The 14,627-nt window shown below is 43.0% G+C and overlaps 1 protein-coding gene across 4 annotated transcripts in view; it reads left to right on the top strand.

The window, feature by feature from the left end:
* Positions 1 to 2,282, top strand: part of Ankrd26 (ankyrin repeat domain containing 26) — a 69,421-nt gene extending 67,139 nt beyond the window's left edge. For all 4 annotated transcript variants that reach the window (XM_039108799.2, XM_232319.10, XM_006237217.5 and 1 more), the window contains one exon: positions 471 to 2,282. In XM_039108799.2, the coding sequence (XP_038964727.1) occupies positions 471 to 604 (134 nt within the window). In that variant the 3' untranslated portion in view covers positions 605 to 2,282. The remainder of the gene's footprint in view (positions 1 to 470) is intronic.
* The last annotated feature ends 12,345 nt before the right edge of the window (positions 2,283 to 14,627 follow it).

The following is a 14,627-nucleotide window of genomic DNA, read 5'->3' as shown; positions in this document are numbered from 1 at the left end:
GGTTTCTCACTGACGTCTGGCCCACTTGGAGCTGATGTGCAGGGTGAGGCAGCAGAATCTAGTTTCCTTCCACCTGTGGGCCTCAGCCTTCCCCGCCCCACTTGTCAGAGACGTATGCTTTCCTCCAGCGCATGGTTTTAGAATCTCGTCAAATACCAGGCAGCCATGAATATGTGGCTATCGTGGTTCCAGTGGCGTTCTGCTACAGTGGTCTGCGTGCCCGTTTGTGTGCCAGGGCCATGCTGTTTTCAGGACCATGGCTCTGTGATGTAACCTCTACGTGATTGTCTCCTCTTGTTCCTGTGCTTGTTACTGTAGCTTTGCACACGACGGTGATAATTAACTACGCACCCGCAAACAAGTTAAATCTAGTCATGATTGAGCACTTCGGTTCCATGTGCGTCTCACCAGTTCCGTTTCCGCTCTGCTTCCGCCTTGTGCTCCGTTAACGGTGAACTCTTTCTTTCCAGCCACTGCTGAACTTGAATCTGAGTTCTGCAGAGTTTCTCCCCTCGGGTCTGCTACCAAACCCGGCCAAGATCTACTCTCAGAAGCATCGCAAGAATATATAGACATTTTAAAGAAAAAATACATGATCTGCTGAATGTAAAAAGAGAAAAAGGAAGAAAAGGCATGAGGTGGAAGTGGACCGTTTGGGAGGAGGACCACAGAAGATAAAGGGCATGCGCCATGTGTGTCCGAAATGTCTCAACGCCCTGGCTGTGGTGGCACGTGTCTTCCACTCCAGCACTTGGGAAGCAGAGGCAGGTAGATCTCTGAATTCAAGGACAGTCAGGGCTACATGTCTTACACAGAAAAATAAAGTCATAATGAACCAACTATCTTATACAAATAATACAAGTTAATATATGTGATCTAAAATATAACATTGTGGGCTGGAGAGATGGCTCAGTGGTCAAGAGCTCCTATGGCTCGTCCATAAGTCCTGAGTTCAATTCTCAGCAACCACACAGTGGCTCACAACCATCCGTAATGGGATCTGGGTTACGTGCAGATAGAGCACTCATATACAAAAAAATAAATAAATCTTTAAAAAAGAAAACAAAGATATGAACATTTATTAAAGTAAAACATTATATTTATTAAACTGTTTATATATTTTAATTGTAATAACTGTATGACTTGAAAACACAAGTGAAAAATGTTTTTGTCATTCATACTAGAAATTAATATAATTAATATATTTACCTGGTTTTTGGTAGTCTTACGCAGATTTTGCAAGTATTATTAAACCAGTATTACAAACTTTTACATACGAAAACACCGTAAAGCAAGTGTTTAAACAACCAGGATACTCGGTGGGAAATATCTTTGTGGTTATATTTTTATCACTGTGTGTAGGCCAAAAGATTTAGCCAGTCATTGGTTCTGTATGCTGCTGCCTTAGCCACTGTTAATGTTTTAAATGTTTCACAGCCATGGTATCACCGTGAAACTTAACTTTAAGCACTGATAGTTCTTGATCCTGTGGAAAAGGCTTTCCACTCGTCTGTTTATTCATTTGCTTGTTCATCCTTGATAATTTTTTAAGTCATAAAATTAGAAGTTCAAATAATTCTCCTCTCTTCTGAACCCGTTGAGAGAGCCTTGCTGCCATCCATCGTCATCCTTGACTATTTTAGTGTTTATTTTAACGGACAACCCTCTAAGTAACTGTAGTGGCCTTTGTGATAAGAAGGCTAACACTCCTAGATCCTAAAGTTTAATCCTCGGATTCCTTTCCAGTGTGGCTTCTTATCTACAGCGTCCTTTAATAAAGACTGGGCCCATTCAGACTGATGGGTCCCAGTTACTGACAGTTCATAGACTCCTTCAATCTGAAACATTGTTCAGTCTTTGCTTGACTTTCATGACCTTAAAACTTCAAGGAACAATTTGTGTACTATGTCCTTGAATTGAATTTTCTGTTTCGTTATGATTAAATCATGCATTCTTGGCAAAAGTATTACAGAGGTAATTTTTCTCATTTAATCCTATTATGTGATCTATAATACTGATTTTTCTCTGTTATTATGATGTTGATATTGATCACTAAAGCAGTTACTTACTGTTTTTCCTCTATATATTTACTTTTGTTTTGTAATAATTGTTTTGTCGAGAGATAATTTGTGACTGTAAATATCTGTTTCTTATCAAACCTACAAAATATTCATTTGCTAGTATTCATGTATAATAATGATTCTTCATTTTGTTTAATGAGATATAAGTTGTTGATAACAAATTATTTTTATATTTTAATAAATTAAATTTTGAGAATTTCATATGTGAATCTTATATTTTCACCATTCCCACCCTTTTCTCTCTCCCCCTCAGTTCATCCTATGTCCCTCCCAACTCCCTCAAATTCATGGCCTCTTTGTTTTATAGATGGATAGATAGATAGATAGATAGATAGATAGATAGATAGATAGATAGATCGATCAGACAGATAGATAAATTTAGAGATATATAAATACACCACACACATTTTATTGAAGTATGTTTAGAATTATTCCTATGCATATGTGTTCAGGAGCTTATTAATGACCTATTTTGATAACTGGACCACTATAGAGAATTTTTATGAATAGTAAAAAGAAATCTTGGTTATCACCATTCCTTCCCTAAATATAAACATGTTTTTGTCTTTCTTTCTCTTCTCTTCCTCCTTCAAAATAAATAGATATAAAAGAGCATGGTCCATTGTGAGTTGCAGACATGACACATATTCCTAAACACATTTCTCCTAAAAACAAGGGTCTGTCTGTCATTCTGTACCTGTAGTGGAATGACCTGAATCGGGAAGGTCAGTATCTAATCTGCAAACCCTTTTCCAACTTTAACAGTTATCTCGATGTGTCCTTTTTATAGAGGGAAAATTCAGAACGAGACTGTGTTCACCTTCTCTCTGCGCTGGGATATTTGTCTGGCTAGAGCTTGCAGAGGTCCTGTAGCATTGCTGGCCCTTTGCCCTGCTGTGTGGGGAAAACACTTCCTCGGTGTTGTCCACCGCCTCTGGCTCTCACAGTCTTTCTGCCCCTCCTCCATGAAGATCACCACCCCGCCTAGGCTTAGCACTGCACAATCCAGGACCTGATTGAGGATTTCTGTGTTAATGGCTGTCTACTGCGAAGAGAAGCTTCTCTGGTGATGGTTGGGTTCTCCCTAGGCCCTGTGGCATACCTCAGTGCAGGTTCTTGGCCCCTTTCACAGTTCCAGGTATGGTTTTGTCTTACGCAGCAGGCCACAGATCTAAGCAGAAAGTGATTTGGGACTCAGATAACATCTGTGACAGTATTGCACAGTGGGCATGTCTTGCCAGGCCAATTGTGGTTAGTTTTTCTCCTCTGGTAGACCATAGCAGCTTCTGGCACATTGAAAGATGGTCATCAGGCATGGAGTTTACAGGTGAGTATCGACTTGATCTCCTCAATTCCAGTATGTCAAATAAATGGTGTCTTCAGCAACAGGATCTACCGGTCAGCTCTGGAGGACAGATGAGCGCTGGCAGTAGCTTGTAGTTGTTGAGGGTCTATATGACCCATTCATTGGCCAACAGCTCAAAAGGAGGCCTTGGACGTATTATTTTCTAGCCTGTTTTTAGGTAGCTCCTCCAGTAGTGGGTGGGCTTCCATGTGGCTCTTTCCGAAGGCCTCAGTGTTAGTTATCCCTGCACATAGTCCAGCCTCTACCCTGCTCTCCTGTTCCCACCCGAATTTAACACTTCCTATCCCGCTGTTCCCCTTTGTACCTCTTATTCCTTGAAGACCGCTTCCCATAAATGGCCCCTTACTAAACTCTTAAGCTGTGGGTATTCCTAATAGGACACACATATCAGATTAATGCTAACATCCACAAATGAGAAAGAACACAACTTTTGTCTCTCTGTGTCTGGTTTGCCTCCCTCAAAATATCATTCCTAACTTCGTCCTTTAACCTGCAGATTTCATAATTCCATTTTTAACAAACAAATACCATTCTGTTGTATGAACATACCACATTTTCTTTATCTATTGATGGACGTCTGGGTTGTTACTGTCTCCTGGCTATTGTTGTAGCAATGAAAAAAGATGGGTGATTATCTCTGCAGTAAGATACAGAGGCCTTTGGGTATGTGTCCAAGTGGTGTCTGCGTCATGTGGATTTATTTCCAGCTTTTTGAGGAAAAAAACCCTCCTGGCTGTTAGCAGTTTGCACCCCCAGCAACAGTGAGAGTAAGTCCCCTTTCCCTCTATGAATACCAGTATTTAACATCTTTGTTCTTCTGTCTTAGCCACTCTAACTGTACGATGAAATTCCAAGAATTCTAAATTTGCAATTCCCTGGTGGCTAAGGATTTGAACTTTTTTTTTTTTTTTTTTTTGGTTCTTTTTTTTGGAGCTGGGGACCGAACCCAGGGCCTTGCACTTCCTAGGCAAGCGCTCTACCACTGAGCTAAAATCCCCAGCCCCAGGATTTGAACATTTTAAAAATATTTCTCAGTAAGCAGTGTCCCTTCATGGCTTCTGCTTCAGCTCCTGCTTCCAGGTTCTGCCTTGAGCTCCTTCCCTGACTTCCCCGACTTCCCTTCAGGAAGGACTAGAAACTGTTAGATGGAGTGAAGCCTTCCTCCCGTGACTTGGCTCCGGTGTCCTATCACAGCCGTAGAAACGTTAAGAGGAAGCGCTGAGGTTATAATTGTGTACTCTATAGTCACGTGCCTGGCTTTTTACATGGCTGCTTATAGACCAGACTTAGCTACACGTGTTTATGTGGCAATCACTTCATAACTGGGCCATCTCCCTGGCCTAGTTCTCTTGTACTTAATAGAATAGTACCTAGGAGGCATTGATCAGCTTCAACTGTATCAGAAAGGGCATGTTTGAAAACAGTAACAGCATGCAGATGACTTGGGGAACCCAATTTGGTCAGGGAGCCTCCTCTGGAAGCAGACCGTGCTAAGTGGGCCCAGCGACTCTTTTGGCCTTCTAGGATTGATTAGAATCTAATCTAGTATAAGATAAATTGTCTTCACTCTGGAGGACTCTAATAGCCACATGGACCTGAGTCGGGTCATTTACTGCTTAGCATGGGGTAAGGACCTGGTGGGCTAAAATTCCAGCTTATCATTGGGAAGTTTTTTTTTTCTTTTTTTTTTCTTTTTTTTTTTTTTCTTTTCTTTTTTTCCCGGAGCTAGGGACCGAACCCAGGGCCTTGCACTCGCTAGGCAAGCGCTCTACCGCTGAGCTAAATCCCCAACCCGGGAAGTTTTATTTAGAGAACATTCATTTAGTTTGCCTTTGAACTTTTTAATTAACAAATGTATTAAGTTTTAGAAGACAGATGTACTCATGTCCCATCAGGTCCGGTCCTGCACTCTTCCCCTTGTGGGTTCCCCACTAAGTAGTAAGTAACAGATCTGAAGGGCTGACACAAAGCCCTCTGGACTGTAGTCTAACACCAGGAGACACACTCAGCAGGAGAAGGGCAAGTCTGCAGTGGGGTGGTTCACATTTACCTAAGAAGCAGCAGAAAGGCCTTGGGCCGCTATCACCCACCCTGGCATGTCCACTGAACAAAATATAACAAACTGGCGACAGACACAGCTGAGGGGACAGCGCTCTTTACTTTCAGAACTTGACTGAAACGTGTCAGGAGCATCACCACTCCAGTCAGCTCCTGGACAAAATGGGCTTTATGATGGGAGCCCTCATCTTTAGCCAAGTTTTAGAATAGTTTCTTACCTTCTTGCCTCAACACTTTGTCTCTCAACTGAATTTGCCTGTTGTGGGATGAGGAGCTGGGCTGGCTCATGAGAATCCTCCAAACCTTCAAAACTGTTGGATCTATTAAGACGTACGTGTTTTACTGCGCCCACTGGGGCTCTGAGAAAGCTGATGAGAGGCAGTGGTGAAAGAGACATCCTTGCCTTGTCCCTGATTTCAGCGAGGACACGTCTATATTTGAGTCGTTGAGTCTGATGTTCAGGGACTGGAGAGAGGACTCTGTGGTTAACAGTGCCTGTCGCTCTTTCAGAGAGTTTGGTTCTCAGCACCCACACTGGGCGTCTCACAGTTGTCTGTGTGGATTCTCTGCTATGCAGTTGACGCTGACTTATGCAGAATGCTCTTTTACACTGAGTACATTCATAGGGTTTCTCCCTTGTGAGTCCTCTACTTCTGTGCTCTAGAGCTGTGACTTGTGGCAGAAGTGTTTCCAGCCTTCACTGAGTTCATGTGGCTTCTCCCCTGTGTGTGTCCTACTAGTTTAGTCAGGTATGGTTCATTGTAAGATATTTCTCCATGTGTATGACCCTCATGTGGTTTCTCCTGTGTATGTGTTCTCACATGTTAAGAGAGTGTCTACTTAGGGCTGCAGAATTTCCCAACTTCTGGACACATAAAGGGTTCCTCCCCTGTGTGAGTTCTCTCATGTGCTGTGAGGTCTGACTGGAAGCCGAAGTTCTTCCCACAGTCACAACACTCATATGAATGCTGTATGAATTATGTGGTACCTGGTGAGTAGTGTTTTGTGGTCAAAATTTTCCCCACACAATTTACAAACACAGGGTCTGTTCCCTTTATGAATTCTCTGGTGCTGTGTAAGGTGTGGGTTTTGACCAAAAGATTCGCCATCTGGACATAGAAAGGCTTTCTCACACGTGTGTGCTAAATTGTGAACTCATACAAAATAATGTTCCACGTGTGTGACATTCATAGGGTTTCAACCCTGTGTGTGTGCTTTGATGATTGGGAGATCTGACTTCTGATAAAATGTTTTCTCACGTGTAGCACACTGATAGGGTGTCTCACCTGTGCGTGTTCTCTAGTGTAATGTGAGAGCTGACTTATAGCTAAAGTCTTTCCCACACTGACTGAGTTCATGGGGTTTGTGTATGTGATCTCTAATGTTTCGTGTGTTTGACTTCTCCCAGGTTTTCCCACAATTGTTTTAGTGGAAGATTTCCTTTCCTGCATGTACCACTCGTGAGATGTGATTTCTCCAAGAAAGCGTCGTCACATTCCTTACACATATAAAGCATTTCTCTCCTTTATGAGTGTTCTGAAGTTGGGAGAGATATAATTCACTCCTAGCACTGTTTTCAATTTTATTATGGGTGCAGTGTTCTATATGCCTACCATCATGTTTAGAAGCAGCGGGCTTCATATACAGTCACAGTTGCTGACTTCCCGGGGATTATCTTAAGTTGTCTGAGGAGGCAAAGGAACAAGCCACTGAAGAAGAGTCTCCTGTCTTCATGTCACTCACAGCCACTTGTCCTGTGCACTCACCATCTTGTGAGGTGGTCATCCTCCAGGATGGCCCCCTGCATACAGTATATTCAAAGCTCTGTTCTACAACTTCAGCCTTTGCACTGAGCAGGAGTCCCATGACCGCTGGCTGTAGCCCTATGTTTTAAATCCTCACTTTGATCTCTAATACGATTTTTTTCACACTTAATGTTGAGTAATAATTTTCCATAGGCATTAACATCACCAGGATTTTTTCCTTAAGTATGGTTTCCTAATAGCACATTCTGAATTAGAATTTATTCCTTCCAAGTCCCACTCACAGAGTGATTTTGTGGAAGGAAAAGCATTAACATTGGGTTAAGTCGTTTTCCTACTACATCACCTCATTCTTCAGTCGGCATTTGTTATTGGTGAATTATGAATATTTAGGTTGGCTTTCATGGCTCCTGTCCTTCAACCTTGCAAAGTGCTAGAAATATGACCGAATAACCGTCCCTCGTGAACATGATTACACCTCTTATTAAGAAATGACACTTTGCTGCAGAAATCCTGATGTAGTCTACTGAGCTTTCTTTCCTCCAGTTTTCAAGAATATAAATGATCACACGCGAACATTTCCCCCTATTTCGTGGGTTTGTGATAAAAAGGGAAAGGATAATTATGATAAGACATAGTTTTCATTTCCAATAGGGGAGATTATAAAGACTGTCATAAGGAAGGAGCAAATGCCATTACCCATAGCAACCGATGGCTTTAGCATAACTGAGTGACAGAATACTATGAAATCTTGGTTTATTTGAGACAAGGTTTTTTTTCTGTGTAGCCCTGGCTGTCCTGAACTCTTTCTGTTGACCAGGCTGGTCCTGAACTCACAGAGGTCTACCTGCCTCTGCCTCCCAAGTGCTGGGGTCAAAGGTGTGCCACTTCAGCCCAACATACTATGGTATCTTAATTGCTACTAAAGAGATAAAAGTTTAAATATAGAAGAAACTGTCTGCCCACATCTATGAAGTTTGTGATAACAAAGAGAAAATAGTCTACAAGTGACAAGTTATTTCTGGGAATTATTAACCCCCTAAAAGTTTCTCTCCAAGTTGGAAAATACTGATATACTTTCTTAGTCCAGAGGTATCACATTCTTTTCTGGAGCTCCAAGTCTTGCAATAACGTGTGTTCTACTTAACTTTTCTCCATCTTAAAGGACGCATTTGCTAGCTACACTTTTCTTTCATGTATCTTTGAGTACCTTTAGTTCCCTTTATTTCATGACTACTTCCCCAGAAGAGTTATCGGTCGAATCCTCTAAAAAGCCCTTCTTCCTTACTCAGAGGATTTGAGAGGCCATGGCAGGTGAGAATGTGTTCCAGGCAAGCTTAGGCCATACAACAGCCTTCTTTAAAAAAAATCACTTTAATTTAAAATATAATTTTAGGCTGGTGAGGTGGTGTGTGTCTATAAATAAAACATTTAGGAGGCAAAGTTAAGAGGAGCAGGAATTCCCAATGAGTCACAGCTATGTGGGATTCCAAGAGCAGCCTGAGTCACATGAAATCCTGTATCAAAGTGACAGTAACTTCTCCATTCTGCATTTTTTCTCTATCATAGCAATTACTGGTCTTATTTTGCTGTTTCCTTTCCATACATACCAACAGTAGTTAAGTATCTTAAGGTACACAACAATTGGAATTGAAGTAGTAATTTTTTCGTTTAGAGCTATATTGATGGGACCACCCTTACAGTCGTATTTTATGCAGATGACTCTTCTCTCAGTGTAGAACTGAGGATTGAACATAAACACATGGGCTGAGAACAGAGCTACTGAGGTGATCACAGTGTGGCTGAGAAGTATGTGTAATACTTCAACCCTACCACAATCTAGTCCCCCTCAAATATTGCAGATATTTCAGAGGAATAGTAAAGGTGATTTTAAAAAAATCCAACCAGTGCCTTAGCCCACATACACAGGACTCAAAGAGAAAAACACAAGACGTTAAAAAACGAGGCTCCATGATGGCTTAGAAAATAATAGTTTCCACCGGAATGACCTCTAGCTGAAGCAAATCAGATGAAATCCCAAAGATTCGAAGAGTGATTGTAGTTGTATTTACAGAAATCAAAGGAAACACGGACTTCTGGATGGATTTCAGTAGAACACAAGGAGCTGGATGGAACAAGGAGGCCAATGCAGTCTGAATGCAGAATACAATAAAGAAACTGAAAATAAAATCAGCCTGACACACCGGACATGAGAACCGTAATGACTCAAAGAGCTCCACAGAAGCCCCATAAAAACAGTTACCTTCATACCAAAACCACAGAAAGCTAGGCGCAGGTGGCACACACCTTTAGACCCAGCACATAGGAGGAAAAGGCAGGTGGATCTTTATGAGTTCGAGGCCAGCCTGGTCTACAGAGTGAGTTCCAGGACAGCCAGGGTGACACATGGCCTTAAACAAATCAAAGCAAAAGAACCATATACAGACATGACAGCAAAGAAAATTAAAGGTAAGTGCTACTGAGAAACACAGATGCAAAGCTTTTCAATAAAGTACCTGCAAGCTGAACTCAGGAAAAGACGATTCAGCATGATCAGGATGGCCTCATTTCAAAGATGCAGGGATATTTCAAGATAGACAAGTTAATAAATGTAATCTGTCACATTTACTCAAGGACTCATGGTTATGTCAATGTATGAAAAAAAAAACGGCTTTTGAGAAAATCTAATTTCCATCAATGAAAAAAAGCCCCCAAGACACTAGGAATGCAAGGAACATATTTTAACATAATAAAGTCTACATATGAAAAGCTTATGACCACTGTTATACAAAATGGAGACAATCTCAAAGCATTTCCACTAACATCTAGAAAAAGTTTTCTTATGGAGTCCTTAGGGTCTGCAGAATAACACCTGCTGATAAAAACATTTTAACTTCTTCCTTTCCTATTTGTCTTTCGTTTTTGTTTTTGTTTTGTTTTGGATGAGGTAGGGTTTCTCTGTGTAGCCCTGGCTGTTCTGGAGCTTGCTATGTAGACCAGGCTGGCCTTGAACTCAGGGATCCTCCTGCCTCTGCCTCCTGAGTACTGGTCATTCAAGAAATAAGGCTAATGATTGACAAAGCAGGGCCATATAAAATTTAACTGCTTCTGGATAGCAAGGGATATAGCTAAGCAAGTGGAGGGAGCTATTACCTGTACCCTGGGCAGCCTCCGCCCAACCCTTCCTGTCCCTTGGGGGTTGAGGGAGAGTTGGGGCAGAGTCAAAGACACAGACTCCGGGAACAGGCGAGAAATCCTGCAGCAATCTCCTTTAATACCCTCCGCCCACACCCCTGTTGGTCCCAGGAAAGTATCTCTTCTAAACAGCAGTTCCTGATTGGCTGGTATTATTTGCACCAGCAATCCTTGCTCTCCCAGGCAGTCCTCAATTAGGTCCTCCTGCAGGAGATGTTTCTGCAGCTGTAGGACCCCCAGCATTTACATAGAGGCAGCCTTTGCCATTCCTGCTACAGGGAGCCTACAGAATAGGGGGGAGGAAACCAACCTTTGCTGGATATTCATGAAACAGAGACTCGGTATCGGGATTATAGGAAAAAAACGGATAATAAATCAATAAATGGGCAAATGAGCTGTGCAGACAGTTCTCACAGGTGAGGGAGAAATGGTCATTGAATGTCACTAGGCAGGGGGATTATAACTGAAACTGCCGTGATGTTCTATCTCATTCCAGTCATTAAGGAAACAGAGCAGTAAGTGCTGGTGAGGATATGGGCATTGGGCGACCATGACAGCTGCTGGTAGGAATGGAAACAACCCCAGCCATTATGGGACTGCCGTGAAACAACAACAACAAAAAAACTAAAATTGACCTTCCATATTCATATGACTCCTGAGTAGTTACCCCCAAACCTCCAAGTCAACTTATAATAGGTGTGCGAGGTCTTAAGGCAAATATTGTTTATTTTCTCTTAGTCGTGGGCCTTACATTTTACATAAAGATATAAAATCCTAGCTGCATGGATGCTATCTGTGTAGAAGCAAAACAGAGGAAGTGTAGGCTAGAGAGGGCAAAGATGGGTCGATGGGTGAGCGTATGCTCCAAGTATAGTATATACATTTAATGGAAAAGAAATGTTTAGTTAGTTCACGTTTTCTTGTCTAAACCTTCCACTGTGTTTCATACTGCCTCATCCTGAAATCCTCTTTTCTCTGGTGAAGTCAAGAATCCCATCTTTACCTGAGTAGAGGTCCCTGGAGAACTCCCTCAGGCTACTGCCGGAGGCTGTGTGGGCCTGAGGCCTGCGTCCCACTGCTGTCAGTTCCAGTCACATGCAATATAAGAAGCTTCACTTTGGGGTTGGACACAGCAGTGAATTAATACAGATGGCTGCCTCGGGTATCCGAAAAGCTTAAGAGAAATTAACTACAGCAAATAGGTATCCTTTGGCCCTTTCATTTGAGGATGCTATTTTTTGTCTTGAGAACGTGTGACGAGTTGCACGTGTCTGGGAAACCGTGTCCTTGCAAACTCATCAGTGGATGGATGACCTGTGATTCACATAGCCAACTTTTAAAATGAAATAAAGCCTTTGTATCCTTTGGGTCATCTGTGGGAGGTAGTTTCTGGGTTGGTGGGAAGCTTTATTCTTAACTCTTTTCCTAGCACCTGACATAGAGAAAGGTACCACGCACCTGTAATGTGTACATTATGTACGTATGAGTACAAGTCAGTGCACCGTGCACTGAGGCTGCCGACAGGTCAGAGATGCAGTCGCTGTCATGGATTTACAAAAGTTCAGAAAAGAGGCAGACGTAAACCATTAGTAAGTACAGTGTGGTACAGCCACAGCAAGCGAGCTCTCTGAGGATGGATCGCCTCCAATGGCTGAGAGGGATCGGAGGTGTTTCCAGCAGCTGAGGGTGAGATCATAGGTGAAGCCATTTGTGGAGTCTGCACCAGTTGTCTTTCCTGAGATTAGCTATGATTAGACCATTTTGGGTTAGCTTATTTAAAAATGCATATTAATCTTTTAAATGTTATAAGGGTGAGTGTTTTGTCTGTCTGTATGTCTGCCCACCACAAGCACTCTGTTCGCAGGGGCTGGAGGAGGGAAGCAGACTCCCTGGAGCTACAATCACACGGTTGCTAACTGCCGTGTGGGTCCTGGGAATTGAACTTGGGTCCTTTGCAAGAACGAAGCTTCTTAACCACTGAGCCATCTCTCCAGCCCAACAGGGTTAGTTTCTAAATGTGTGTTTAAGGCCTCAACAAACATTGAGGCTACAAGAAGTCTCTGTGTGTTAAAATGTGGGATTTGTTTTGTGTTGTTTTGTTTTGACTTTTAGCTTTTTTACTCTATATTGGATATGTGTGTAACTGTCCTGGCAAATCAGAGCTATGCTAAAAAGAGACACTTGTCCCCATCCCTCCCTTAGACTATCAGACTATCCGCAGAATAGACACAACAGTGAGTTGGAATTTTTTTCTAGGAGAAAGAAAATGCTGGACCTTGGTGCCTACCAACAGAAGGATATTACACAGGATTCCCAATTTACGTTACAGACTCGGAGCCCTGGCCAGGAGCAGAAACCGATGCTGGTCAAAGCTGCAGGACCACACGTAGAATAAGACTACATAGTGTCGCACCTCTCTTGTATCATATCTAAACCTAACCGCATTTGAGTACCGTGAAAGTGGACTTTAGGAGATCTGGACAGTGGCCTTCTTTGTTCCTCTCCTCAACATGGTCACACCGGATGAAGTTCCTTTGCTTTGTCACTATTACTTGTAGAGACAAAAGGACAAAAATAAAAGGGCTGAAAATAAGAAGCCAGTCTCACCACCCAGCAGCCAGGGCCTGACTGCTGGGGTCCTGACAGTAACCTGGGAAGCCTCCACAGAACAGCTAGGATCTAACGGCTAAAGGCTCAGACATCTCACTCCAAGTGGCCAGTCTCAGGGAGGACAGGTTGAATTCTGAACTTTACTACCCCATTCCTGAGCTGCCTCTTGACCTCATTCAAACCCATTCCCCACACCAGCCTTGGAGGCAAAGCAGGCAACTTACTTTAAAATGACCCCATCTCCTCTTAGGGATGCCGTTCACTCTCTGACCCCTGAGAAGTTGTCCACTGAATCTCTTCGTACAGTGGTCTGTTCTTTATTTTAAAAAATTATATTAATTCCAGGCTGGTAAAACTATGAATGAGGGCTGGAGAGATGGCCCAGTGGTTAAGAACACTGACTGCTCTTCCAGAGGTCCTGAGTTCAATTCCCAGCAACCACATGGTGGCTCTCAACCAGCTGTAATGGGATCTGATGCCCTCTTCTGGTGTGTCTGAAGACAGTGACAGTGTGCTCACATACATAAAATAAACAAATCTTTAAAAAAAAAGCTATAGATTTGCTTAAAAAAAACTATGACTGAAAGCCATCATATCTTTCATTAAGTCTTTTGCAAGGCTACTGAGCTAATTAGAACCTCCATGGTTATAGAGAATTTGGAATGCTACAAGTTCAGAGGTTCAGAGTCAAGTTATCGTGGACCATCTTCAGGGAGTGCGTACACACACACACACACACACACACACACACACACACACACGCACGCACGCACGCACGCACACGCACACGCACACGCACATGCACGTGCTCCTGACCGACAGGTTCTCACTATGCAGCCCTGGCTGGACTGAAACTTGCTGTGCAGACCAGGCTGGCCTCAGATCCAAAGATCTGTCTGCCTCTAAAGTGCTGGAGCTCAAGGCATATGCCACCTCCATCTTCCCCCACTCTACACCCAGCAACGTTAGCGCTCCTCACAGCCATTTATCGCTCTCCTCTGTCTGTGAGCTGACATCTTTGTGACTATCAGGTAAATTATTTGGAGTCTGCAAACAGATGGCCAGTGTTGCTGGGAACATATCCCTCACCAACCAAAGCCTCTGAGTGTCATCAGACAGCATCTGAGGCTTTTAGCAAAGACTTTCCCATTTTGTTTTAACCTACCCGATGTGTTTTTTAAAAGACAAAGAAATGGAGGTCCGAAGAAAAGGGGTGCCTTAGTGGGCCCATGCTGAGGCATCCCTTCCCTCTGAGGGACCAGCCACACAACGGTATAGTATAGAATAGAGTTTATTCAGGGGCTGGGAGGAGAGTTAAGAGGGCAGTAAGGCAGAGAAAGAGAGGAGAGAAATGGAAGAGTAGAGGGGTAGAAGCCGGCCATGAGTACGTGGAGAGAAGGGAGGAAGGGGATGCGGAGAGAAGGAGCAAAGGGGGAAGAGGGTAAGAGCAAGAGAGCAAGAGCAAGAGGGAGCAAAAGGATGAGGAGGGGGCAAGCAGCCCCTTTCTTAGTGTCAGGCACACCTGGCTGTTGCTAGGTAACTGTGGGGGTGGAG

This window comes from Rattus norvegicus, chromosome 4, assembly GCF_036323735.1.
Source record: "Rattus norvegicus strain BN/NHsdMcwi chromosome 4, GRCr8, whole genome shotgun sequence".
In the NCBI taxonomy this organism is placed as follows: Eukaryota; Metazoa; Chordata; class Mammalia; order Rodentia; family Muridae; genus Rattus; species Rattus norvegicus.
The sequence above is the reverse complement of the archived record's forward strand: the minus strand, read 5'-3'. Positions and strand labels throughout refer to the sequence as shown.